The sequence below is a fragment of the Etheostoma cragini genome, chromosome 16, assembly GCF_013103735.1.
Source record: "Etheostoma cragini isolate CJK2018 chromosome 16, CSU_Ecrag_1.0, whole genome shotgun sequence".
NCBI classification, from domain to species: Eukaryota; Metazoa; Chordata; class Actinopteri; order Perciformes; family Percidae; genus Etheostoma; species Etheostoma cragini.
In genome coordinates this window covers 3,000,600-3,025,822 of record NC_048422.1, presented here as the reverse complement: position 1 = coordinate 3,025,822, position 25,223 = coordinate 3,000,600, and the positions used below count along the sequence as shown (strand labels likewise).

Genomic DNA, 25,223 nt, shown 5'->3' with positions numbered 1-25,223 from the left:
CAGTTCTGAAGGCAAAAGGGGGTCCAACCCGTTACTAGCATGGGGTACCTAATAAAGTGGCCGGTGAGTGTATAAAGCTATGATAAGACAATGCCATTGCCATGATGATGCAGATGCACGTAAATGCCCGACGACAACGGAGGCGACCTTTGTTGTGGAAACGAGAGCGTTCCAACTGTTCTGGAAGCTGGCGGTTTAGGGGAACTTCACGGAAACCCCTTGGTTGAATCCTTTTCGGATTTGACCTTGATTTTATTGGCCCGTCCCTTGACCCAGATAAGCCATGACACTACGGTTCCAATTGAGAAGCGTACTACAATTGTGCTCCACAAACTGGCCACATGCACAGAGTACAGAGTGGTAGGCAAAACTTTGGGGGTCAGCAAGACCACCGCGTGTTTTCGGCGTGTGCAATGCCATACGAACGAGGACAATACAAAGGTATAGGCTACCTACCTGCAGTGGATGAGGCCCCTGAGATCTTGCTGCGTCATTCCAGAGCGAACCTTGTGCCATGGGTGACTCGCGCAATAGATGGGACTCCTGTCCCACGATTAGACCCCCTGCTGGAGGCTGCAGGGATTTAGTCAATAGAAAGGGATGACCATCAAAGACTATAGTAGACGGTCTTTGCATCTGAAAGCACATTTGCGTCGGCACACTGAATTTGGCGCGCCGTCTTTACCAATTTTGCCCTTCAACAGGTGTGTGAACTAAAACTTCATTGCAATTCATTAGTTATTCGGCAAATACTCTTTCCATCAGCGTTTATCACATAAGCCGTTTATCGATCAAAATCTGATGAGAGCGAACGTATTTCCTTTAAGTCGATATTCACGAAATTCAATCAAATTTTACTGTTTACACAAGGCATTTTTCAGTCAATATGACTTAATTTGCATAAAAACATGTGGATGAACCCAGTTTAGCTCGTGATGCATCCAAAGTAGGCTAAGTTACCGTATGTAACACCTGAACTAACTCATCTGTAAGGTATTCCCTTATTGTGTATGAACGATTCAAATTCCTGGACCTTTACAACAGCAGGTGAGGTAAAAAAACTACTGCTTTTCCGCTTAAATCAACACAACATTGAAAGTTACATATAATCACTTCAAGTAGAGGATCTGAATACTTTTGAATACTACTGTCTTCTTTCTCCCTATACTGTATTTTGTTTTTTTTTGCTGAAAACGGATGCTGGAAGTTTCAATTTCCTTGCAGGAGTTATCCCAAACGGATTAATAAAGAGAGGTCTAAGTCTAGTCTAAGTCTAGTCCCATTCCCCCCCCTAAGGTAGAAACCTTTTGATTTTAATTACCTCCTTGACCTTTTACTCGAGCAACATCTTAACGCCTGGAACAAATGTCAGCCGAAGGATTTCTGTTTGAAATGGCATGGAAGACTTTTGTAAATTTAAACAAAAAGGAGGAGGATGATGAAATTTTGAAAAGAAAGTGAATATTTTGGTGCCTGCGCTGCGGCTTTAGGCTGTGATGGATTGTGGTTTTCATTGAGAGAGACGACCAAATGGAGAGAGAATGAGAGAGAGAAGGTGAAAGAGGTTGAGTGCCCCTCTCACATATTCTTCCTAATCTGTCTTTCCTTCGTCGCCTACCTCTCTCCTCCCTTTCTCTTTCTTTCACCCACTTATGTCTTTCTCTTGCCCCTCTCTCTATCATCCACTCACACCGCAACTTCTTCCTCTTCTTCCGCTCTCTCTTTCTCTCTCTTTAAAGCACTTCCCTTTTGTCTCCATCTAGACGTCATTCTCATCCTGTTCCATATTTTCTCTCTCTCTCTCTCTGTCTTGCTCTCTCTCTCCAGCTCCAAGGTCGGGTTAATGAATGACAGAGCGTGTCATCAATTGCTTTTTTCCCTTTACACCTGTCATTCACTTAGTCACGCACACACACACACACACACACACAAACAAACACTCTCACTTACACACACAAACACACACACACAAACACAAACATTGTGTATTGATTGGGACAGCAGGTCTTCAGTCCACTTGGGGTTTAATTCTGTAAGCTTTTATTTTGAAGCTGTGTGTCTTTATGTAAATTAAGAAATATTAACTATATACATATAAGCTAAGAGAAATCTTTTCTTTTGATCATTTTGCATAAGTGTAAATCTTAAGAACAACTCCACGTTGTGTAGCGTGTTTAATATTTTCTTCCATCCACTTTTTTTGTTTTTGTAAATGTTATTCAGAGTCTCCCATTGGTCAGATGCGCCCGCCCCACGGCAGCGCCACGCCTCAGAAGAATAGTAACCTGCTGGTCATCATCGTGGTTTCCGTGGGAGCCGTCATCGTGGTGGTGGCCATCATCGTGGCGCTGATCTGCACGCGGCGCTCCTCGGCCCAGCAGAGGAAGTAAGATGTTTCAATATTCTGTGGGCTTGTTATCACATAGGGTTTCATTTCTTTCTTCCTAAAAGGGGCTCTAAGCAATGTCACATGTTTTTTAAGGTTACAACATTTTTTGCCACATCCAGGAAACATCTCACTATCCACGAATTGCCTGTCTCCAGAACACAATGTAAAAAACATTTCCTCCCTATCTGCTAGCTGCCTGTCCCCATAACACAATGTAAAAAACATTTCCTCCCTATCTGCTAGCTGCCTGTCCCCTTAACACACTGTAAAAAACATTTCCTCCCTATCTGCTAGCTGCCTGTCCTGTTAACACACTGTAAAAAAACATCTCCTCACTATTTGCTAGCTGCCTGTCCCGTTAACACACTGTAAAAAAACATCTCCTCACTATTTGCTAGCTGCCTGTCCCCATAACACAATGTAAAAAACATCTCCTCACTATCTGCTAGCTGCCTGTCCCCATAACACACTGTAAAAAACATCTCCTCCCTATCTGCTAGCTGCCTGTCCCCATAACACACTGTAAAAAACATCTCCTCACTATCTGCTAGCTGCCTGTCCCCATAACACACTGTAAAAAACATCTCCTCACTATCTGCTAGCTGCCTGTCCCCATAACACACTGTGAAAAACATCTCCTCCCTATCTGCTAGCTGCCTGTCCCCATAACACACTGTAAAAAAACATCTCCCTTCAGAGCCTTACTTGAGTATAAGTCGTCAAGTATCTGATATTTAATGTACTTAATTATCAAACGTATCTTTCTGTTTTTTCTTTCTGGTAGGTATTTATTACAAGTGAAAGAAAAAACCTTGTTCATGAACTTTATTGTGGCTTACTTCTAGCATAATTTTCAGAGTTTCCACCACTTCTTAAACATCAAATTTAAAACCTGACCTCTGGCCCCTCCTATGTCAGTTACACTGATATGATTGGTGCAAGTCGGCCACAAGGGCATAGTTAATGAGCAGCATGACTCGATGCAAGAGTAACTCGCTTTAAATTCAAATTGTACTCTCGCGGCCAAAGAGAAAAAAGACCATCCAGATTGTTATCAGTGGAAAGTTCAAAAGCCACCATCTGTGATGGTACGAGGGAGTGCCGGTGGCATGGGTAACTTCTGTGAAGGCATCATTAATACAGAAAGTAACATACGGGTTTAGGAGCAACATTCATCTGGGACGTCCCTGCTTATTTCAGCAACACAATGCCAGACAGCATGGCTAAAAGAGTGCAGGTACTAGACTGGCCTGCCTGCAGTCCCGACCTGTCTCCCATTGAAAATGTGTGATCAGTATGAAATGCAAAATAAGACAACGGACTGCTGAGCCACTCAAGTTGTACATCAAGCAAGAATGGGGAAAAAACTCCTCCTGCAAAGCTTCAACAATTAATCTCCTCACTTTGTCAGTGTTCTTAAAAGGAAAGGTGATGTAACACAGCGGTAAACGTGACCTGTCCGGGCTTTTTTGGAACGTGTTGCAGACATCAAATACAAAATAAGTGAATATTTGCAAAAAAAAAATACATTTTCTCAGTTTGAACATTAAATACATTTGTCTTTGAGAAGGATTTGCAAATAATCGACTTCACTGGAATGGTTTACAAAAACATGTATAAGATGATTTCTTCCTATTATGTTCTTTTGTATTTTGTATAATAGGCATTCTATTGTCTAATGGCAACAATAGTGCACATATCTGCTGTAAAATCGAAAAGGAATGTCCCTGGACCCTCCTAGGTTTGGGCTGAGCCCTGAATGCTTCTGTCTGGCTCGCCCCTCTGTTCCTAACCTACCTGGTCCTCTGTGCAGGAAGCGAGCGAGCCACAGCGCCAGTAAGAGGAAAGGCAGCCAGAAGGACCTGCGCCCTCCGGACCTGTGGATCCATCACGAGGAGATGGAGATGAAGAACATGGAGAAAGCTCCCAGCGTCGCCCCGTCCGGACGCAATTCGCCCACCCAGTCCTGCCAAGACCTCCCCCAGGTCGCACACAGCCAATCAGAGAGCCAGATGGGCAGCAAGAGCAGCCACTCAGGTACAGGATGGGGGCTGAGTCAATTAGTTTTTTTTTTTTCATCCACTTCTTTGTATTTCCACTTACTTGTAATACAGTTCATTAGAAGTTCATTAGGTTTAGGTGCAGCACCTTGGCTGAATGAATGTAACTTAAAGACTTTTCTCACATCAAATGATTGTAGTTGGACTTCTTTGGCAAGTTCTCTATGGGAAGTTGAAGCTCTTTAAGTGTTATGTATTTATTGTCTGCACTAGTTTTTCCTGACGTTTTAGTCACAGATATGGTAATAATGTGATTTTTTTTTTTCTTTTTTCCTTTCCTTTTTTTTTAAACACTTCTTCCCAGGGGCGGACGGTGACGAGGCGTCCAGCAGTATCTCCACTCTGGAGCGCTCCCTGGCGGCCAGGAGGGGGACACGGGGAAAAATGATGATTCCTATGGACTCACAGCCAAGCAACACACGTAAGTCACACAACTCTGTGTGTGTGTGTGTGTGTGTGTGTGAGTGATGGAACGCCTTCCACTGACGTTTCCTGCACAAAGGTTTTCAGCCGCCAATAAGAGGAATGGTGTTTTACCATTGGCACTTTTTTGACGCTGAGTCAAACCTCGCTTATTTGTCTTTGCATTACCTGGGTCAAGTTCAGCCCTGACACAACGTAGCAACACGTTTTTAGAATAATGAAATGACAAAGCCGCTGTGCAAGAGAAAACTCCGATTGGACAAATAGTCTAGCTAGCTGTCTGGATTTACCCTGCATAGATCTGAGGACCAGGTAACCATAGTCCTCAGAAATCCACCACAGGTTAGAACGCCAACACAAAGGAAGAGGAAGGGGACGGACATCCGGATGAAAATGGGGGCCATCTAGGGCTGGATCTGAATATTTGAGTATTCAGTTACAAGTGAGCAGTCTGATGTTTGTCGACATCTGGATGGCTATACTGGAGCAGCCTGCTTCAGGGGATCTGATAAAGGTTATTCAGTCAGACAACTCACGTGTGAAATGTTCATCATAACGGCGGAACATTGTGTTTGGCGGCCGTTTTGGTGCAAATAAGATATTAGTTAGTTAATGATCATGTAGCTTGCCCCTGGCCGGAGCTTGCTGGTGGATGGATGCTGGGATGGTGATGGGTTAAAGCATGCATCGATAACGGTGCAAGGCAGCAGCTGCATCGGCAAGGCGGAGATGGGGAAATTGTGCAGTTTAATTCAACCGCCAAATTGAAAGGGTGTGTTTGGTAAATGATACGGCGAGCGAGGCATGTCACGTGTGTGTAGAGCAGTTGACTGCCTGAACTAGCTTGCAGGCATCGCAGCATTATAGGCATAATGCTAATACAGCAAGGTGCTGTTTGGCGGAGCATTCCTTCTCACACACTGCGTCTGCAGACACTTGTCAGACAGTCGGGTAAAAACGCAGGCCTTTTTGTTTGTTTTGAATGCGTGCAGCAAAAAGTCCAAATCAACTTTTGGAGAATACATTCACTATTGAAATGCAGCTTCGAAGCTCAAAATATGGTGTTCGGTACATCCCTAAGGTCCACAGATTATCAGTAAATACTTGCAAAGAATCCTAAAACCAGGACCAGCCCCAACACCAACTTAATTAGGCTTCATGTTCTGGCTCAGGGTTCTTCCTATTGGTGCATTGAAGGTCATGTGACATGTCTGCAGCAGTGGGATGTTTTAGGGTAACGAAGATAGCAAGACAGTTCAGTTCTCTCTTCCTCTCTGTTTGTCTCTGGGTGTTTGAGATGTTAAAAAGTCAAGTTATGAGGTTGAGGGATGACAGAGCATACACACACACACACACACAGACACACAGATACACACACACACACACACACACACACACACAAACAGAAAATGTGACGCACTTTTTTACACAGATAATTAGCCTGTATGTTCCTTCAGAACGACTCAAAGGACAAACAAGAGGGATCCGAGGCAGAGTGAAAGAGAGAGAGTAAGAGAAAGATGAAGAAGAAGAAATATAAGAAAGAGTGTGTCAGCAGAATTCTGCTCTGAAACCACGGTAAAGCTTGGGTAGGCAGTTTTTGTTGGAAAAGGCCAAACAAAGTCCTCCAGAATTTTAAAGTCCATCCCTTCTCCTGCAGCTCTCCCCTGTGGGGCTGTTTGAGACTTGGTTTTAGGATTAGGGTTAGAACTAGGTTCTGATTAGGGTGGGGGTAAGGGTAAAGGTTAGTCAGTTAGTAGTGATGGTTAAAGTTAGGACAAGGGGCTAGGGAATGCTAGGGTCCCCACAAAGAGTGTGTGTGTGTGTGTGTGTGTGTGTGTGTGTGTGTGTGTGTGTGTGTGTGTGTGTGTGTGTGTGTGTGTGTGTGTGTGTGTGTGTCACTTCCCTCGGAGCTGATAGTCTCATACATGCTCTGTGTGGTTCTCTCCCCTGTTAATTCCTCGTGTCGTGTTGTTGTGTACGGTAGCTGTAACAAACTGATGCTGCTGCACTGAACACTAACAATTAGGTTACAACTCTGGGTGCTCTCTTCTAGAGAGTGTGAGTCAGCGGGTGACTGAAATGGTTTGTAGCATGTGACAAGCCCTCCTGTGTGTTTACATAAATGTGTCTGTGATATGTGGGTCACAGCCAAACAGGAAAAGCCTTCAGGCTGCCTCTGCCGACACAGACCGGTCCTCTCCTCGGATCTGTTTTTCTCTCTTTCTATCCGTTTCACTCTGTCATGTCTTACACGTCATCACCCTTTTTTACATTTGATCTTTTTGTCAAAGTTCAGTCGGGAAGACTTTTTCATTCGGTCTCATGGCCCTTCGTTCTTTTTTTCCACCTGAGCTGGGTTGTTCTGTTGCTTTGTAGCTTTTAACGATCTGAGAGCACGGCGTGAAGCGCCTGGCGCAGGTGCGTTTAGGGCATGTACAAATCCACTTTTGCGAGTTTAACGGTGGAAAAAAGGGTCTGTGCTCCAGGCGCATGTTTCAACAGGGTTGTACTTAGTGTCTTCATTAATCAGAGGTGTGTTTTGGGCGTAACCTACAATCAACCAATCAGAGTGGCCTCTCCTGTGTCCTTTAAAAGCCAGGCGCTGTTGAACCTTGGAGCGTCGCTGTTGTGATGGTGGATTTGCTGAGCAGAAATAAGAGACTTTTAGGAGATTATACTTCCTGACAGTATCATAATACTTTTTCAGATTTCTGTTTCCATATTTTTTATACCAAATAGTTTGCATGTTTGTGTGCTGTGGCATCTATGTGTGTGTGACAGTGTGACAGTGTGTGCGAGCTGTGCACACGCCCAGGCTGTTAAAGTGATGGTTAGGAGTAATTTCACCCTAGGGTCCTTTGCACCCCGGCCTTGAGCCAAACACCCCCCCCCAGAGGCTTTTTCACCTGGATCAGCTGGTTAGCTTAGGCGCTAATGGAACCAAGGGTGTATCTGGTAAATTACCCCACTAATAATTCCCAAATTGATACCAAACTTCTACAGTAGTACAAATATGTTATGTACTCACAAAATGATGGATTAGGAAGATTTAAAGTAAACTAGGAGTTTATTTAATACTACTTCTGCTCTCTGCGGCTACCGCTAGCGGCAGTAAGACGACTGCTTATGGACGTCTACAAATTACAACACAGAAAATAGATGCAACAAAAATATTTATTAATTTAATGATTAAATAAGGTTGTGTCTCCAAACTTACCTCAATTATAACTTGTCTCCCGCTAGTTTTACTACAACACTTACTTTTAATGAAATAAGTTAAATTAATGAATAAAAACCAATTCGTATTCATTATTTTTATTCTATGTCTACTGCAATCACATGCTAGATAGATAGATAGATAAATAGATAGATAGATAGATATATTCTTTATTGATCCCCAAGGGGTAATTCAGGATCCCAGTAGCTTACATGCATTACACACAACATACATAACAGGATGTTAAAAAAACATCCTGAATAATAAAATGACAAACAAATCCACACGAATAATATATATTGTATATATTGTATGTACAGTATGCATGCATGCATGTATGCATGCATTCTGTACATACATACATACTACATTTACTTGAACAAGTACCCCTTGTACCCTTAACAAAGACCCCTTAGGGTTAGACTATAAATAATGAATAATAATATAAATAATTGGTGTGGCGGATAGGTCTGCATACGTGTTCCTATACAAAGAAACATACAAGAGAGATGACTAAAGACATCTAGTGAACAGATTTAAATGTATCAAACACTAACTGCCTTTTTATTGTAAAAAAGACTTTTATGCTGTCATGCATTTACTAACACATTCATTTACACACAACAACAGGTTTTTGTGAAAAGGTACAAAGTCAGGATTGCGTGAAACTGTTGGATTTTGCTGGTGTAATATTGCAAGAACTGAACCAAAGTGCAACCTCCAGCAGAGAGTGTGGGATCAGTTGATCCTGTTTTCATTTTATTTTTTACCAAATGTCTGCAGGGACTGCACTTTCTCTCTTTGCTTCTGTCTCTCCCTCTCTCTGTTTCACCTGGAGCAGCTAAGGGCGTCTTCACCTCTTCCCCTCTGCTGCCTCATCTCGACAGACCTACTGATTTCTTCATCTTCCTTCTGTTTTTATCTCTTTGTGTCTGCTGTCTGCTTTCTCCCTCCCTCCCTCTCTCCGGCCTCTGTTCCTAATAATTTGTTTCCCTTTTCCACCTCAGTCTACCACTGTGTTTTCAAGAAAAAAGAAATTCTCTTTTGATCAACTCACCATCTCCTTTCTCGGCCTTTGTGTTTTTTTACCGTCTCCATCTTCTTTGAGTTTGTTTTTGTCATCTGACGTTAATCTCTCTCTCTTTCTCTCTCTCTCTCTCTCTCTCTCTCTCTCTCTCTCTCTCTCTCTCAATGTCAAAAAAACAATTCTGCCAAAGCGTCAAGGATGAAACAATTTAAAAATAAGACACAATTATTTGATTAAACTATGTTTGACTAATCAATTTAAAAATGTAATCTAATTATATTGTGATTAATTAATTTAAATTAATTGCATACATATTTTTTGCTGTAACATATTAATTTCAATATTTAAATTCAAATGAATCACTGAATTCTCAGCACATTAAAGTTGAAAAAGTATTTTTATTATTATTTTTTACTGTTCAAATAATGACCAAGACAATCAACAATATGAGCTAATATGTTAAGGAAATAAATTCAAAAGTGCTTCAGGAAGTAAATGTTCCAATCAATGATCCAGGTAGTGGGTTCTCATCTCCCTCCTTCATTTTAAAGTCCAATGGAGGCTCGAACGGCTCCGGGTCAAAGGTCAATATGGAATGGATTAATCTGCGTTGTTTTTTTTAATGCGTTAGTTTTTTTCAGATTAATTAATCAAAATGATGGGGTCAATAAAAAACAACTGTGTATTAATATAAAATTGTTAAGCGTCGAAATTTAAGAGAGAAAACAAAAAAACACATTCTCACTCACTCACTCACTCACTTACACACACACACACACACACACACACACACACACACACATCAACCTGTAGCTCACTGCACCAAAATCATCAATATTGTCAGTCAATAACGGCATTGATTTAGACATGCTCATCTCTGGTCGTCTCGCTGCTGTAGTCAAACCCTGCTCCTCTTTAAATGATCACAGCAAAATACAGTAAACCACACACACACACACACACACACACACACATACATGCATACATACGCCTCTTAAACCTGCTGATCACAGCATTGCTGCCATTTGTCGATACTTTCCAATCATTACTGGTATTGATCAGGGTTTAGTAGAATCAGATTGCATGGTCCAAAACAAGAAGATGCAGGATGCGGAAGAAAACTCCCTCCCCCTCTGTCTTCTCCTATCAGTCACTTAGTATTCAATTGAAAAAGCTTTATTGACATGTTTGTCAATAAAGAGTATTACAGGCATTCAGTCAGCGTTAGCAGTGTAACAGAAACTGAGGAAAAGTCAGTTTTGAACGATAACTCATGACTCATGGCATTTCATGACTTAGCCTGGACAGCTGGCTACTGAACAATGTTGCTCATTGAGAGTAAACGTTTGTGACCCCACTGGTATTTGTACAAAATGACGTTCAACCCCAGACCCAAAGCATGAAAAAGTTACGCCAATAGTCCATCTAAATATCTCGCTAAAGGAGACTTTTTACGTCAATACCAATCGCCAAAGGCACCTGATCAAGCATTGCTTGCTGTGGCTGGTTTACTCACTGATTTACTGACATTTTGTCTTCATATTAATAATAATGATGAGAATTATAACTTGAGAAACCCGAGGACACTTTACAGAATTACTGTGGCTAAGCTAAAGGAGCTTTTCAGGCTGTGGTAAACAGGTGGTGTTCCAGGGATGTAGCATTTCGGATATCTGCTGGGAGGGTGTTCCAGAGGGATGGGGCTGCAACACTTAACTGTGTGCAAAGGTACAGAGTCTGGTGTGGGGAATAGAGAGCAGGCCAGCGTCTGAGGACCGCGGGTTGCGGGGTGGGGTGCATGGATGGAGGAGGTCGGAGAGGTACTGTGGGGCCAGAGTATGGAGGGATTTGTAGCTGAGGAGGATTTTATATTTGCTGCAGGATTTAACAAGGAGACGGTGAAAATGGGTGAGGGTTAGGGTCATATGCTGCCAGGTCTTGGTATGGGTGAGCTAACACTAGCGGCAGAGTTTGGGACATACTGGAGCCTGTCTTTGGTTTTGCTGGGGACCCTTGACAGGACTCCATTGCAGTAGTCCAAATGGGATGTCATTAAAGCCTGTAGGAAGGTTCCTGCCACGGAGTCTTAAGTTCTAGCCGGAGTCCGGAGATGTTTTCGAAATGAATAAAGACTGATTACAAATGAAGCTGCCTTGCCTTGATTTGGTGATGGATATCATGTGAGTACAGGAAGAGAGGGTGGAGTCCAGGATTACACCAGGGCTGCGGACCTCAGAGAATGGGCAGATAGTGCACCCAGGATGAGATCTCCAAACCTTCCAGAGCAGCGCCTTGGGGGCCACAACCAAGAGCTCTGTTTCATTGCTGTTCAGTTTGAGGAGGTTGATTGACATCCAGGCTTTGATGTCATGCAGACAGTTGAGCAGGGAGAGGGGGAGCTGAGTGGATGGTTTGGTGCTTATATAGAGCTGTGGATCATCGGCGCAGGAGTGGAAACTGAGGGCTTTTCCACACCTACCTCATTTCATCCAAGCAAAAATTGCGACTGAGAAAGGTGCATCGGACCATGGATGGACAAAATATTGGTCAGTTAAAAGAGGTGGTTCTTGTGAACCATGGTTCAGTTCAGTTCCAATTCGGCCAGTTGTCACTCTTTTCAGATGTCCGCTTTCCTTGTCTTGTATTTTAAACTCCGGTGATGTTCTGAGGACTAAAGTTAACTGGTCCTCAGATCTCTGCAGGGTAAATCTAGACAGCTAGCTAGACTATTTTTCCATTTATTTTTATAGTAGTTTATTGTTGCACGACTTAAACAACTTTTGAACGTGCATTTGTTCCACCAAAACAAATTCCTTCCAGAGGGTATTTTGGAGCGGCACCGTGGCTCTGCTCTGCATTTAAGCGCTGTCTGAGACAAATGTGATTGGTTTAAAGAAATGCCAACAAACCACAGCATGTTTCTCTCCCATCCCAGAATGCTGTGTGGACTTGCCAGACCCTCCTCCTCAGCACTTTGGGGACTACTGACTGTGTTTCTGACTGTGTTGTTGCTGTGTTTCAGCGGTGGTCAGTGCCATCCCGGTGCCAGCTCTGGACTCCTCCCAGTATCCGGGGATCCTGCCTTCCCCTTCCTGCGGCTTCACTCACAACAAGTTCAGCCTGAGACCGATGCCTTTCCCAAGCCTGACCGTGGACAGAGGATACACTCCAGGTACTGCAATACTACTACTACTACTACTACTAACACTTCTGAGAATTCTACTAATCTAATGTAGAGACAGAGATGCACGCTAGCTTTGGTGCGAGTGGAGCAATCGGGCAACCCTTATTGTTGAGCACTGTATTTTCGACTTTTTTTCTTTTAGGTACTGCCACAGTATTACGTTTGATGGTAAATACCCTCCCCCCTTGTCATGATCATAATCATAATCAGAAAGTAGGTTTATTGCAAAAGTAAGTTTACAAAAAAACATATTAAACAATAATATCAACTGAACCATAAATACAGCAACATATATATATGCAGTATATAAAATAGCTGTTTTAGGAGGCTGAATGGATTGAGTGCAGAATGTGCAAAAAACAAAACATAGGGAAGAGTGCAATGAATGGAACACCATTGAGTTCAGTCTGTCACACATTAGAAGGGCTATTTTCACGTTTCCATTAGCGGTTCGTAGCTGGTACTTTCTTTGTCACCACCTCAAGGTCGAGATTCTAAGCGAGCTGAGCCGTCGCTAAAAAGAAGACTTGAAACACTGCAGCCCACTGATGCAGAAGGAAATATTGCACTAACCTGCCATTTCTAATCTACGATCGATAGCGACTAGAATATTTTATATTCACTTGACCCAATTTTTTTTTAAACAACGGCGTAGACAACTTATACTGCGCTATACAGTGGAAACACGGCATAGGGAGCAGATATTTTACCTAGCTAGAAGTACTACAGAACCACTAGGGATAAATACCACAGTAGCTACTACTACTGGTTTACTATTATTCAAAGTTTCAGTGGATTCCTAAAAAATAAAATCAAAAATAATTAAAATGTAATTTTTCATTAAAAAGTGAGGTGTTGTGTTCTATGTCTTTTATTTTAAACTGGTCTAATGCTCATTGAAATGTTCTTTCTGTTGCTATTCCAAATACAATTCCCTGTATTACAACTTTTTATGTTGTGATAGAGGTCTTAAATTTCATTCATGATGGTCTTAAAAGGTCTTCAATTTGACTTCACGAGACCTGTAGAAAACCTGTTATTGCCATGGTAATGATTATAATAAATGCATCCCTATTATAACTAATGATACCATTGCTATGGCCACTGCAACAATTAAAAAAAATAACATTACATGTAACAAATATTAAAACCTCAACCTTTTATTAATACAACAGAGCTTACACTGCAACATCTTAATCTTTTCAGCTGTCCCTCATCTGTACCCTCCCTCCCTCCTCCCTCGTCTTTAAGCCAATTTTGCAGCAGAGCTAAATACTAAATGGCATGGTGGGGAGCAGTATTTCAGTAATTGGCAAATTCCTGCTTGGCTTGTATCAGTGATTTAACACAGCAGAGGGACGGGGAGAGGCTTAAGTCATTGAATTAGCCGACACAGCAGGGGAGCAGACAGCAAAACAAACACTTACAATGAGCTGGTGAGTGGTGGTGGTGGATTTCTGAGGACCATGGTTAACTGCTCCTCAGATCTCTGCAGGGCGAATCCAGACAGCTAGCTAGACTATCTGTCCAATCAGAGTTTTCTCTCGCGTAACTATTTTGCAGCGGCTCCGTCCCCGTCCAAAGCCTAGCATCTCCCATGACTATTGTGATTGTTTTAAAGAAATGCCAATAAACCTGAGCATTTCATGGAGCTCCTCTTTTCCTTCCTCTTTCTCTCACATGTATCTCTAAATAAAAATGGGCATTCTCTCAGCATGAAGACACTTAGCCGATGTAAGGCACAGAAGCGCCAGCGAGTTACTCAAGAAAGTAAAAAAAAAGGATTTCTTCATGCGGGAGGATAAGGCTGACGTTTTAGAATCTAGTTGTTGCGTTATACTGTTTTTAAATGTATTATGTATATATATATATATATATAAACTTATTTAAATATATTAACTTTTGTCATGTAAAACATGAAACTGTTTCTGCTTTCATGGAAGAAAAACGCATCCAAAAACACAGACTGTAAATTTAAATTTAAATTTAAAAATGTAATTTGTTTATTAATCCCCAGTGGGGAAATTACAGTTTACACTCTGCGTACACACTTTGTTAGTAATCACACACAGGCCTGAAATACACACACATGCTCAGGACCTATACATGCACTAATGGAGAGATGTCAGAGTGAGTGGGCTTGGGTACGGTGCCTTGCTCAAGATCACCTGGCAGTGCCCAGGAGGTGAAGTGGCATCTCTCCAGCCACCAATCCACACTCCGTACTTTTTGGTCCATATGGGGACTGTAGACAATCATGACCATGTATATATCTTCGATCTATTTGTACAAATACACAGGTTGAAGGACCACAGGCCATGAAGCATACGGTAGAAGGTCCTTGCAGTCTGGCTTTGCATTTACATTTTTGAGATAAAGGCTCTCAGTCCCAGGGCAGTCCTGCAGCAACAGTACTTTACACAGTGCCATATTTACTCACCATTTTACTGCCTTCATCTACGCAGAAGCTGTCTGTGAAAAACCCTAAAGTGCATGAGGGATGTTGAGGCAAGAACATTCACACGTTTGTTTTTTGATGTACTCCAAATGAGTAATCACTCCCGATGTTTTGTCTTTTGCCCTTCCCTCTCTTCCTTCCCACTCTTTCCTTTCTCCCATTCCCAAATTCACCCCAAACACCTCTCACGTCTTCATATCCTCCCGGCAATTCTTTTCAACCCCTTACTCCCTTCATCTCCTATTCCCTCTTCCTCAGTGATGCCTTCAGACACCCCCACCAATCCTCTCCTCCAGCAGCAGCCTCTGCCCCAGACGGCTCCTCCGCTCCTCCCCGTCTCCTCCGCACCGCCCGGGGAACATATCCTGGGTGTCGGCCCAATCCCAGGAGCCCCTGCTGCTGCCGCTGTGGAGGAGTCCCAAGCCGGAAGCGCTCGGACCATCCCAACAGCCTGTGTGCGGCCCACGCACCCGCTACGGAGCTTCACCAACCCACTGCTGCCTCCGCCCATGGGCACCATCGACCCCAAGGTGTACACCTCCATGTTGCCGCAGTCCAGTGAGTACAGCTGATTGTTTCACAAATAATAGAAACCAGGGCTGTCCATCCATTAAAACGTTACGATTAATCGCTGACACACAAAGAGGCTTTAAGTCCCGCCCCCCCACCGGAGGGGAAAAGAACTCCCCATTGACTTGTAATGCATGAAGGTAGCTACTCGTCAGTGATAACCTGGATGCAGGGGTTTTGTCCCTGCCCCATTCCCCCCTACCCCCAATATTTAGAAGAGGGAGATTTTGTCACCCAAACATATCCTTCCCAACAATTAAACCGTTTTAAAAGTCTTTAAAAGTCTTAAAAAGTCCTACATTTAAAAATCTAAATTTATAGGCCTCAAAAAGTCTTACATCTGGATGCAGCGTTTTTTTGTTGTTGCGTCTGCTAATGTTTTTGCATCACTCCTTTTTTCAGGGTTTGTGTACTTTTCTTTCTACATTTGCAGAGGGTTTATGTATTTGGTTGTGTTGTGTGTATTTGCAGTGCACTTGCTGAATGCTGCACATGTGTGGTCATTTTGATAAAGTTGTTTTCTTAATTTGCATGGGCTGTTTTAAGTAGCCGGGTGTTTGGCCCAGCCACCGTAGGATCCAGTTTGTTTTGTCCGGTTCCAGCAACTGTTGGTGGAACCTGTATAATCTCTGATCAATACTTTATTCATGGAGCCTTAATGTGTTAGCCTAAGGCTGTTGCATGGTGTTTGTGTGTGTGTGTGTGTGTGGGGGTGTTTGGGGGGGGGGGGGGGGGGGGGGGGGGGGGGGGGGGGGGGGGGTAGATGCACTGTGTCTGGCCTTGACATAGCCAGAGGGTTGGGTCTGATCTGGACTGACCTCCCTTTACTTTCTCTTTATTTTACTTGTCTGTCTCCAGATAATCTTCACCCCTCTCTCGCTCCCTCCCCTCCCCCCCCTCTCTCTCTCTCTCTCTCTCTTTCTTTCTCTCTCTATTCAATTGAAACTACTTAGGCTCTTGGTAGGCGGTGTCTGACGGGCCGGTTGGGGTTAGAATAATGTGAGAAGAAATACATATGTACAATAAAATGAATCTGTATACTTTTAAAGCTCCCCTATTGAGCTCATTTCTTAGGTTCATAATTGTATTTTGAGGTTGTACCAGAATAGGTTTTCCTGGTTTCATTTTCGAAAATATTACTATATTTTTGTTTTACTGCACATTGCTGCAGATCCGGTTTTCACCCTGTGTGTTTAGGACTCTCATTTAGCTACAGAGTGAGACATCTCCCTTCTATAATTTCTTTTTTGGTTGCTCCACATGCTCAGTAGCTCGGTAACATCCCATCAGCTAGATAACTCTTTCTCCAGCTTTGGTCAGTCCAAGGCAGGATTAGCTTCTCCTAGACCAGGGAAACTTATGGAATACCTGCACAACAGGGACAGGAAGTAGTTCTTTTGGAGATTATGGCCAACTAGTGTGTGTTGTAGCAGTGTTTTGCCATTGAGTATGAGCAAGCATGCTAGTGTTAGCTCGTCTGGGCTAGTGGCGTAGAAAGCCGTGCAGATGTTGAACAGCTCACCCGGAGACTGAAGACAGAGGACATTCAGAAACCGGATCTCACTCAAAACATCATGGATAGTTTTTTCCAAGTGTGTATGTGTGTGTGTAGAAGCACCAGAGACACAAAATAACACCCCAAGTCCATGAAAAAGTGTTTTTGTTTTTTAAATACGTGCAATTTAAAAACATGAAAACAACAGTATACCAATGTAGAGTAAAATTGATAGTGTCAAATGTAAGATAAAACAAAGAAACAAAATCTCTCTCTCTCTTACAATGAGCCATTGTTTTTGACAAAACATCCCTATACCTCGTGAAAATCCAATTTTCCACAGTTGTCTTTGTCGTTGGGGGCAGGCGGGATTAGCATCAGCTGTGTGCCTGGCCATCAAGTGGTATTTCAGACTGGAAGTGCTGCGATGATATGTTGATAATGATAATGTGTTCACACAGATCACTTTGGTCTTGTCAATGGAACATTTAGCAACTTTTAAAAAGTTAACTTTCCATTTAGGATCTTATTGGCATCCATTTTGGTGTCTCACGCTCGCCATCCACTCAAAACGTAATGTTACTACTCTTCGGCCGGCTCGCAAGCCCAAACGGCGTGTGTGCAGCGTACCTGTTGTTGTTTCCGGTCTAGCTAGATCCAGTGTGGTGTTGTACTTCTTCTAACGTAAAAAAGTTGTTGCAACAGCATGCAAAAAGAAAGGCCAAAAAGAACGTTAATCTAGTGATAAAAGAATTGACGCCGTTAAAATGGGTTTGCCTTAACGCCGTTATTAACGCGTTTAACTGACAGCGCTACTTTAAACCAAACACAATCGTCTTTGGCAGCACTAAGCAATCCTCTAAATGAGTCATTGTCGATATTACCTAGGGTATGTTCTAGGGCAGAGGTTGTCAACGTTTTTTAAGACAAAGGCCCGTTACCTGAGAGAGACGGAGCAGGGACCCCCCCCACCACATGTTGTATATAATTGGGTTGCATAATGAGCTAGGCCTACAAATACGTGTGGGCAGCCTGAAGCCTTTATACAGGCCTTTTTAGTGCATCAAATACTAAGCTAATAAAATAATTTTTGTTGGCATGATTTTTAAGGGAGGGCACCTCACGGTTTGATTCCGATTCAGAGGCCAACGACTCCAGTCTAAACCAATTATCAATGCATCTCAATGCAACAATCTTTTTATGGACATTTCCATGCATGATTTAAAATAACATATATATAAATCGGAATTTGTTAGATTGTGACATATACGGTATTTGTCACATAAAAGTTGTAATTAAATGTTTTGTCTACAGAGGTTTTTATTGTGTAGTCGTTCCATGCTTAAGCCTTAAACATGCTGAGTCACCTTCTCTCACAGTGATCTTCCATGTCAGAGAAGTCATGTTTAAAGGTGGAGAACAGGAAACATGAGATGGTCATATGTAAAGTCTAATATTAAATACAGTAAGGCTGTATTCACACTTGGCACACTTTTCCAAAAAGCCGCCGACAATGTCTTTTGTTGCTATAACAGCTAATGCTACAGTATCCTAGCTAGAGTGCTAGGTGGAGCGGTGCTAAGGTTACATAAAACAAAGCGGTGGAGCAAGCTAGAGAAAGAACAGGGAAAGAGAGTGGTGCCTACGTTACATAAAACAAAGTAGGTTCCCTGTACAGGGAGCACCTGGTCACACTGTATAATGGCTTATAACTGGCTGTGCTCAGGCTCCATATTTTCTCGTCGTCATGGAAACGACAGGTCTGGCTACTCCACTTGCCGTTGGTTGGCTGTCCAAAAAAAAACTTGACGTAGGGCATTTTTTTCCATCAGAAAATTCAAATGCAAATAGGCGCTTAGAAAAGAAATCGGCGGTGGTGTTTTTAAAAAAACAGTTTTACTCCACACTAGGATTACAATATCAGACAGATGCTGACAGCTTAAAAAAGACGCCAAGTGTGAACACTGCCTAAGTCGGTATTTTCATCAAAGGGGCTCGTCCAGTTGGGGCTTGGTTGGCCTTTTATTGCAATCTCCAACAGCAAAGCTTGGTCAGGTGCTTTTGGCGTTTGTTGTTGACCCAAAAACGTCTCCGTTAGCTTCATATCGGGAGGCGCTTGGTCGGAACTCTTGGCGTCACTATTTGACGCTCCGGGTCAATTTACAAGTTTGTGCGTTAGTAAGGTTTTGTTCCACCGGGAGAAGATGCTCCAGAGAAGAACACAACTGGAGGGATGAACACGATTAGTTCAAAAGATATTCCCTTATTGCCTCTGTTTTCTTTACTGAAGTCTTTCTTTTCGTTTATATTCGTCTGTTTTTTAGATAACTGTATCTCTCTTTCCTGTCCTTCTGTGGCTCATCCTGTCATTCTCTCTCCAATGGCCTGTGAACATATGATGCCGGGATAGTATGTGGAGGCGGAGGTGTTTTGTTGTTTTTCTGTGTATGTCTGTGTGTGTGTCTGTGTGTGTGTGGGGGGGGGGGGGTGTATGTATACTTCCATCATGGTTCTCTTTACACGCCCAGGTGGCCTCAGATTAACATTGATTTTCAGCTCATGGAAACCTTTTGCTCAGAAATAGCGAGCCTGCGGCGACGCACGCCTCGCCTCCCTGTGACCCTCCGACCCCCCCCCCAAACACAGAGCTTCAGAGCCGGGCATTGCTACTGTACCTCCACCAACAGCCCCCCTCCCCCACCTCCCATCCATCTCTCTTTGGAGGAAGGGGGAGAAAAGATACTTGTGAGCGATGGCATTTGATGTTCATTGTTGGCCTTGTTTGTGTGTTTATCTGAGCCTGAATGACTCCCTCGTGAATAGAATCAGATGTTTTCAGCGTTTAATTGGATTGTTGTGGCGAGAGGGAGAGAGGCAGAAGCTGTAGAGAGAGAGAGAGACCTAAACAGACCTGGAGATTGATACTCCAGTCTGTGAGATGAATAGAAAGCTGCAAAGGAAAGAGGTTTACCTGACACTTGTTATTTCTCTAATATACCTAGGGTTGGGTATTGCTTGGGTTATTTTTTCCGATACCACTGCTAAAACCCTACTTTGAAACCAATGTTTAACCCGTTTAACAGTTGGCGACAAAATCGGCTTGTTTGTTGCAAGGCCATATGGTCAAAATTAGAGGATTTAAAAAAAATGTAATAACTGCAGTTGACATTGGTGAAACAAGATATAATTAATTAAAAGTTGATGGGACAATTGTGCAGCTAGTATTTACCTTTACAAAAGTGCTTGTTTTGCCACTGACAGGCTCAGATTGAAATGTATAAGTGGATGACACCATTATAGAAAGGATTTTTAAGGAGGTCGACCTATCTGTTAAAGAGTAAGATCCTTTTTTAAACATAAAAACATCTGCGAAATTGCTAAAGCCACCAGACTCCATGTAAGTAACCAGTCATTTTAGCATTGTAGAATACACTTCATTAAAAGTTTAGAGAAACTAAATAAAACTATGAAAAGATTTTTGGGGTTGTCTTTCCACTTTTACAACCATCACAACTTACAAGTTTTGGTTAAAATAAACACGTAGTTCACCAATTTACATTTGAAAATATGTGGGCTCCATGGTGTTTTTTGCCTTCAAAGTCACCTTCCAGTCGGATAACCTTATCCCTAAACATAAGCTTCTTGGAAGGAGACGTTGGGGAGAAAAAACACCAAATACCAATATGTTTGCTCCATACCAACACATTCTTACTCCCATCTAGTAAAATACGGACACTTGGTCAAGTGTCTTTGTCGTTGTTATATAACACGCTTTACCTTAACGTGCTTGGTCGGGACTGTTGGCGTTTTGATGCTGTTAGGTTAAGGAAAAGCTCGTGGGTGGGTTTACGGTTCTGTGACTTGCGTTAACAGGACGGTTGGGTTAAGGGTAAGGTTGTCTGGTGGCTTTACAGTTCCGTAACACGTGGCAGTTATGGGACGGTTAAGGTCACATGCACGACACGAACCCCTACCTCCTTGGTGAAAGCCTTGTGTTTTACCCATCCAACCAACCTCCCTACGTGGAATTTCCCCCTTACATACTACTCACTAAACCCCTTCTAGATGCTGCTCTCCCCACTCCATTCTGCACACACACCGAAGGGCGCCTTTTTTGTTGCATCAAATGCTGAAAGCCATTGTCCAAACGTCCATATTTGACGTGTTAGGAGTGAGAACGGATGGTCCACACATGCTAAAAGTATTGCCTTTTTAAATGGAGTCTGGTGGGTTTAGTGCTAGTGACGTCAGAACTGTTTCTTGTCAAAAAGGTCTCAAAGAGGTTTTAAAGATCTATCTCTAAAGGGATTCTTTCCATAATGTGGCCAGACACTTAGAATATTAACCTGAGTCTGTCAATTGCAAATCGAGCACTTTTGTGAAGGCAAATACAAGCTGGACAATGTCCCCATTAACTTACATTGTAGCATGTTTCTCTTCTGCTGACTGCAGAGAGCTCACTTAATACTGGACCAGTGTCAAAGACTGTTGTACCCATCAGTCACTTGGACACAAAAACATATAAATAGGGTTGGAAAAAAAATATGTAGTTACCCTTTAACATTTTGGCCCCAATCACGCTATGAAATTGTGATATGGGCACATTCTTTGCCTATGACTAAACAGTGGGACCTAAACCCCGGTACCCAGTGTCAAGCTGTGTATATCCAACCATGTGATTTTAGGGGATCACAATTCCTGAATTGAAAAAAGCATTGCCAATGAAAATAATCTACGCTTTTAAGTTTATTCCAAAACGCGTAGTAGAATGTAAACCTATGTTGTAGGAGCCACGGCTGACGCCAATTGTAATTAGAGATGGTCCGATACTTGCTTCCCGATACCGATCCTGATACCTGATCTTGCATATCGGCCGATACTGAGTACTGATCCAATACCAGTGTGTCATATATTTAATTACATTTTAACAGCTCTATCCTACTTTCCCGTATGGATGGGATAAGATTTCTTTGTTGTCGGGCTGGCTCAGATTAATCTCTCAAACAAGAAATGCCACACACCTTTCTTTTATTATCTAGTTTGACAGTCAGTTGTAACAGAAAAAGAACATAAATAAACTACTTTAACGTAGATTTTCTGTAGGGCTTAATTACGTGATATTGGATCGGTGCATTAACTCCAGTACTTCCCGGTACCGACTCCAGCGTTTTAGGCAGTATCGGAGGCGATACTGGTCTGGGTAATGGAACATCTCTAGTTGTAATCCAATCATGTGCCAGAAACCCTTTTGGATTTAAATCACAGTAAATGAAAGAATTGGAAGTGAAACTAATTGACCAAAATGATGTTGCTTCTATGAAAACAGTTGACAATAGACATAAATACTGTCAACAACTTGTTTTGAGCTTGAGCAAAGAAATCAAATTTTTGCTTTTTCACAAACTACTTTCTCCGACTCCCTCATTTAATATAAAATTGAAAGCTAAGACCTTCTTCTCTTTCTAAATTGAGCCTCCAAAGCCCATCTGCAGAGTAAAGTATGATGGCGAGCAGTTACTCACCTAAATTGGCCTGAATGTGCGGCCTAATGCTGGAAGCTGTAATGGAACTGTCTGACTCAATGCCTGATACTGAGAAAGGACATTTCAGCCACAGCTGGAGGTAGACGCATGGCCAGCGGTGATGGATGTTGTTAAGTGCGCGCCTTCATCTCGCTGTGGAGAGCTTACGTTATTACAAATGAAAATCTTTAAGATTACACACGGCGTAGGCTTGTGTGAGTCACAGACGAGACGGAGAGCTTTTGCTTTTGGGATTGTTATTGTTTCTTCAGTTTTTTGGAGCCGGCCCAGCGCTGGTAAAACGCCAATCTACTGTCAGCTGTTATCAGAGAACGCAGAGGAGGGAAACAAGGAAAAAAATCAGAAACGCTCATAACCAGTCATTAAGTTGCTCCCTGCATATGGGTAGTTTAATTCAAGACACATACAGTATTTCACTTTATGATACATTTCTGTGTAAAAGGTCGCGGAGGCCCATTTCCACACTCCTTATATTTCTTTATTTCTTTATTTATATTTCTTATATTTCAAATATCTGAGCAACTGTAACACAGTTTCCCTTCGGGGATCAATAAAGTATTTCTGATTCTGATTCTGATTTCTACCACAATGTGGAAAGACACAGCAAAATGCTTATTAGTTTTAGTTATAATAATTTATACTGTTTATTGATCCCCAGTGGGGAAATTACAATTTGCATTCCGTTTTTGTTAGGAATCACTACAATACATAGGCCTGAAATACAGACACACACACACACACACACACACACACACTAACACACACAAATACACACAGGAATGTTTACTGTTCCCCCGCACATCCAGATGAATGTGTCCAGTACCCAGATGTCCGTGTTTACCCATCGTAAAACTAATTCAGGGTTGAAATCTGCAACTTTTCCTTTTTGGCGTTTAGCTTAGCACGGCACCATAGCATCGGTAAACAACACTGGCTCTAGCCTTTTGCTGCTTCCTGTTTGAGCTAGAGGGATTGCACCCATTGGTTCTTGACAATGTTCACGTGATTTAACTTCACTACCAAGACTTAATACTCAGTATAATATGAAACATGTTTGATTTTACGGAACGTCAAGACAGAAAAAGACTGACTGGGACTGAGTTGTATGACCTCACACCAAACGATTGGACGACAGGAGCGCCCCAACTCCAGCAAGAATCTCTTGATTTCATTCTGATATTGGAAAATTGTCTGCGACAGTGGAATTGCTTGACCTTAAACCAAGTCGTAGGGTTTAAGGTCGGCATTAGTTGATGAAAAATGTCAAAACTTTCACTCAAAATGTTTTCTCTCAAAATTTTGTCAACCACTTTTTTTTTAAGGTAGTCATAATTCCTGTGGTAAATGTCCTTTTAATGGACATTTGAGTTAATCTATTGTGCCAAACACTCAGACATTTGCCTCGTTCATGGATTCTCAACAGCGCGCTTCTGCAGAATAAAATATTAATATGTAACTTGATTTATTAATCAAAGGGGCCGGAGAGAAGTTAGAGATCATTTTGGCCCACTCTAGCCCCTTTAATTAACCACCCTGACCCGACCAAGGACTACAGTCAGGGTGTGATTTGCCAGAGGGGCTGTTTGGAATTCCCCCCCTTCTGGTCTAAATATCCCGGCCACTGCTGAATTATTTTTATCCGTGGTGGGTACAAAATGTAACCCCCCAACCCCCCGCGCCCAAAATTGATCAATGCTAGTCCACCAATAAATTATTAAATACCTAAATTAGATGTTAAACTAAGTAAAGTGCTGTGACGTGAGCAGTCTGTAGTGCGGTTGAGCAGTTCCTGGTAGTCTTTAGCTGCTCCAGGACGCCGGCTACCAGCCGCAGTTATTTGGCCGCCAATGAGTGACGGTGAGCCGGCTACAGGCCCCGCCACGTGACACTCCTTTCAGGGGTCATGGTAGTGGGGTTTAGCAAGAAAAAGTGAGCACCACGCGTTGACGGTTAAGCGTGGGCACCAAAACGACTCGGAAAACTGTCACGGTTTGGATTAAGACATTCCCGAGGAACAAACAAGCGTTTACGTGGTGAATGTAGTTTTCGCCGCGAAGTGAACTCCGTTTTCCACCTTGAAAGCGCTGTCGTTTCTGATGAATACTGAAGTGCATATTTAAGCGTTTGTGGCACTAAATCCGTGGTATTGGAAGAGGGATTAATTCTTGCATGTTTTTTGTTGCCTGATTAAAAAATGCACCAAAGACAGACAGACAGTTGATGTGTGTTGGAGAGAGAACGAGACAAAAGAGGGGAAGAAAAGATGAAAGAAAAAAAAAAAAAACTTTTAATTTGTATCCGTCAACCGTATTGCATTTTGATATCATTGTGGTCAGCATTAAATCGTCATTGTCTCATCTTAGTCATGGATTTGTCTATGAACATTTGTAGAGTACCAGTGGAACCTTTGAATGGGAAAGTGTGTCCAAACTTTTGACTCGTACTGTGTTTCTCACAGCTTTTGCACAAAGATAACATACTTTCTTTGGAAATAGCCTCGAGTTACTTGGGCAAAAGTTCTTAAACCCTAACCACCCTAGCACCTGTCTCCCTGACCGATGAGGGAGCCAGGTGCACAGACGAGTAGACAACAAACACAGACAGACGGACAGACAGACAGGAAATAAAGAGAAGCTGAAACCGCCAGACAAAGAAACACCAAACATCCGTGTGAAGCGGAGGAGATGTCGGCTCTCTCCCTCCAGAGACTCGATGTCTCCTCCATGACAATTTTCATCTTAAACTGTGTTTACTTCAAACCGTCCTCAGGATCAATAACCCCGCCCCCTCCACCCTTTCGGTGCAAATCTCTCCATCTTTGCCTTCAAAACCCTAGAAACGGAGACAGACACTG

General features: G+C 42.5%; 1 protein-coding gene across 1 annotated transcript in view; it reads left to right on the top strand.

Annotated features, from left to right (window-relative positions):
• dcc (DCC netrin 1 receptor) overlaps positions 1-25,223 on the top strand; it is a gene marked incomplete at its 5' end in the record, with an annotated part of 178,856 nt that overhangs the window by 139,516 nt on the left and 14,117 nt on the right. Inside the window, 5 exons of the mRNA XM_034897161.1 lie at positions 2,224-2,386; positions 4,203-4,426; positions 4,754-4,870; positions 12,142-12,291; positions 15,020-15,319. Coding sequence (XP_034753052.1) covers positions 2,224-2,386; positions 4,203-4,426; positions 4,754-4,870; positions 12,142-12,291; positions 15,020-15,319 — 954 coding nt within the window. The remainder of the gene's footprint in view (positions 1-2,223; positions 2,387-4,202; positions 4,427-4,753; positions 4,871-12,141; positions 12,292-15,019; positions 15,320-25,223) is intronic.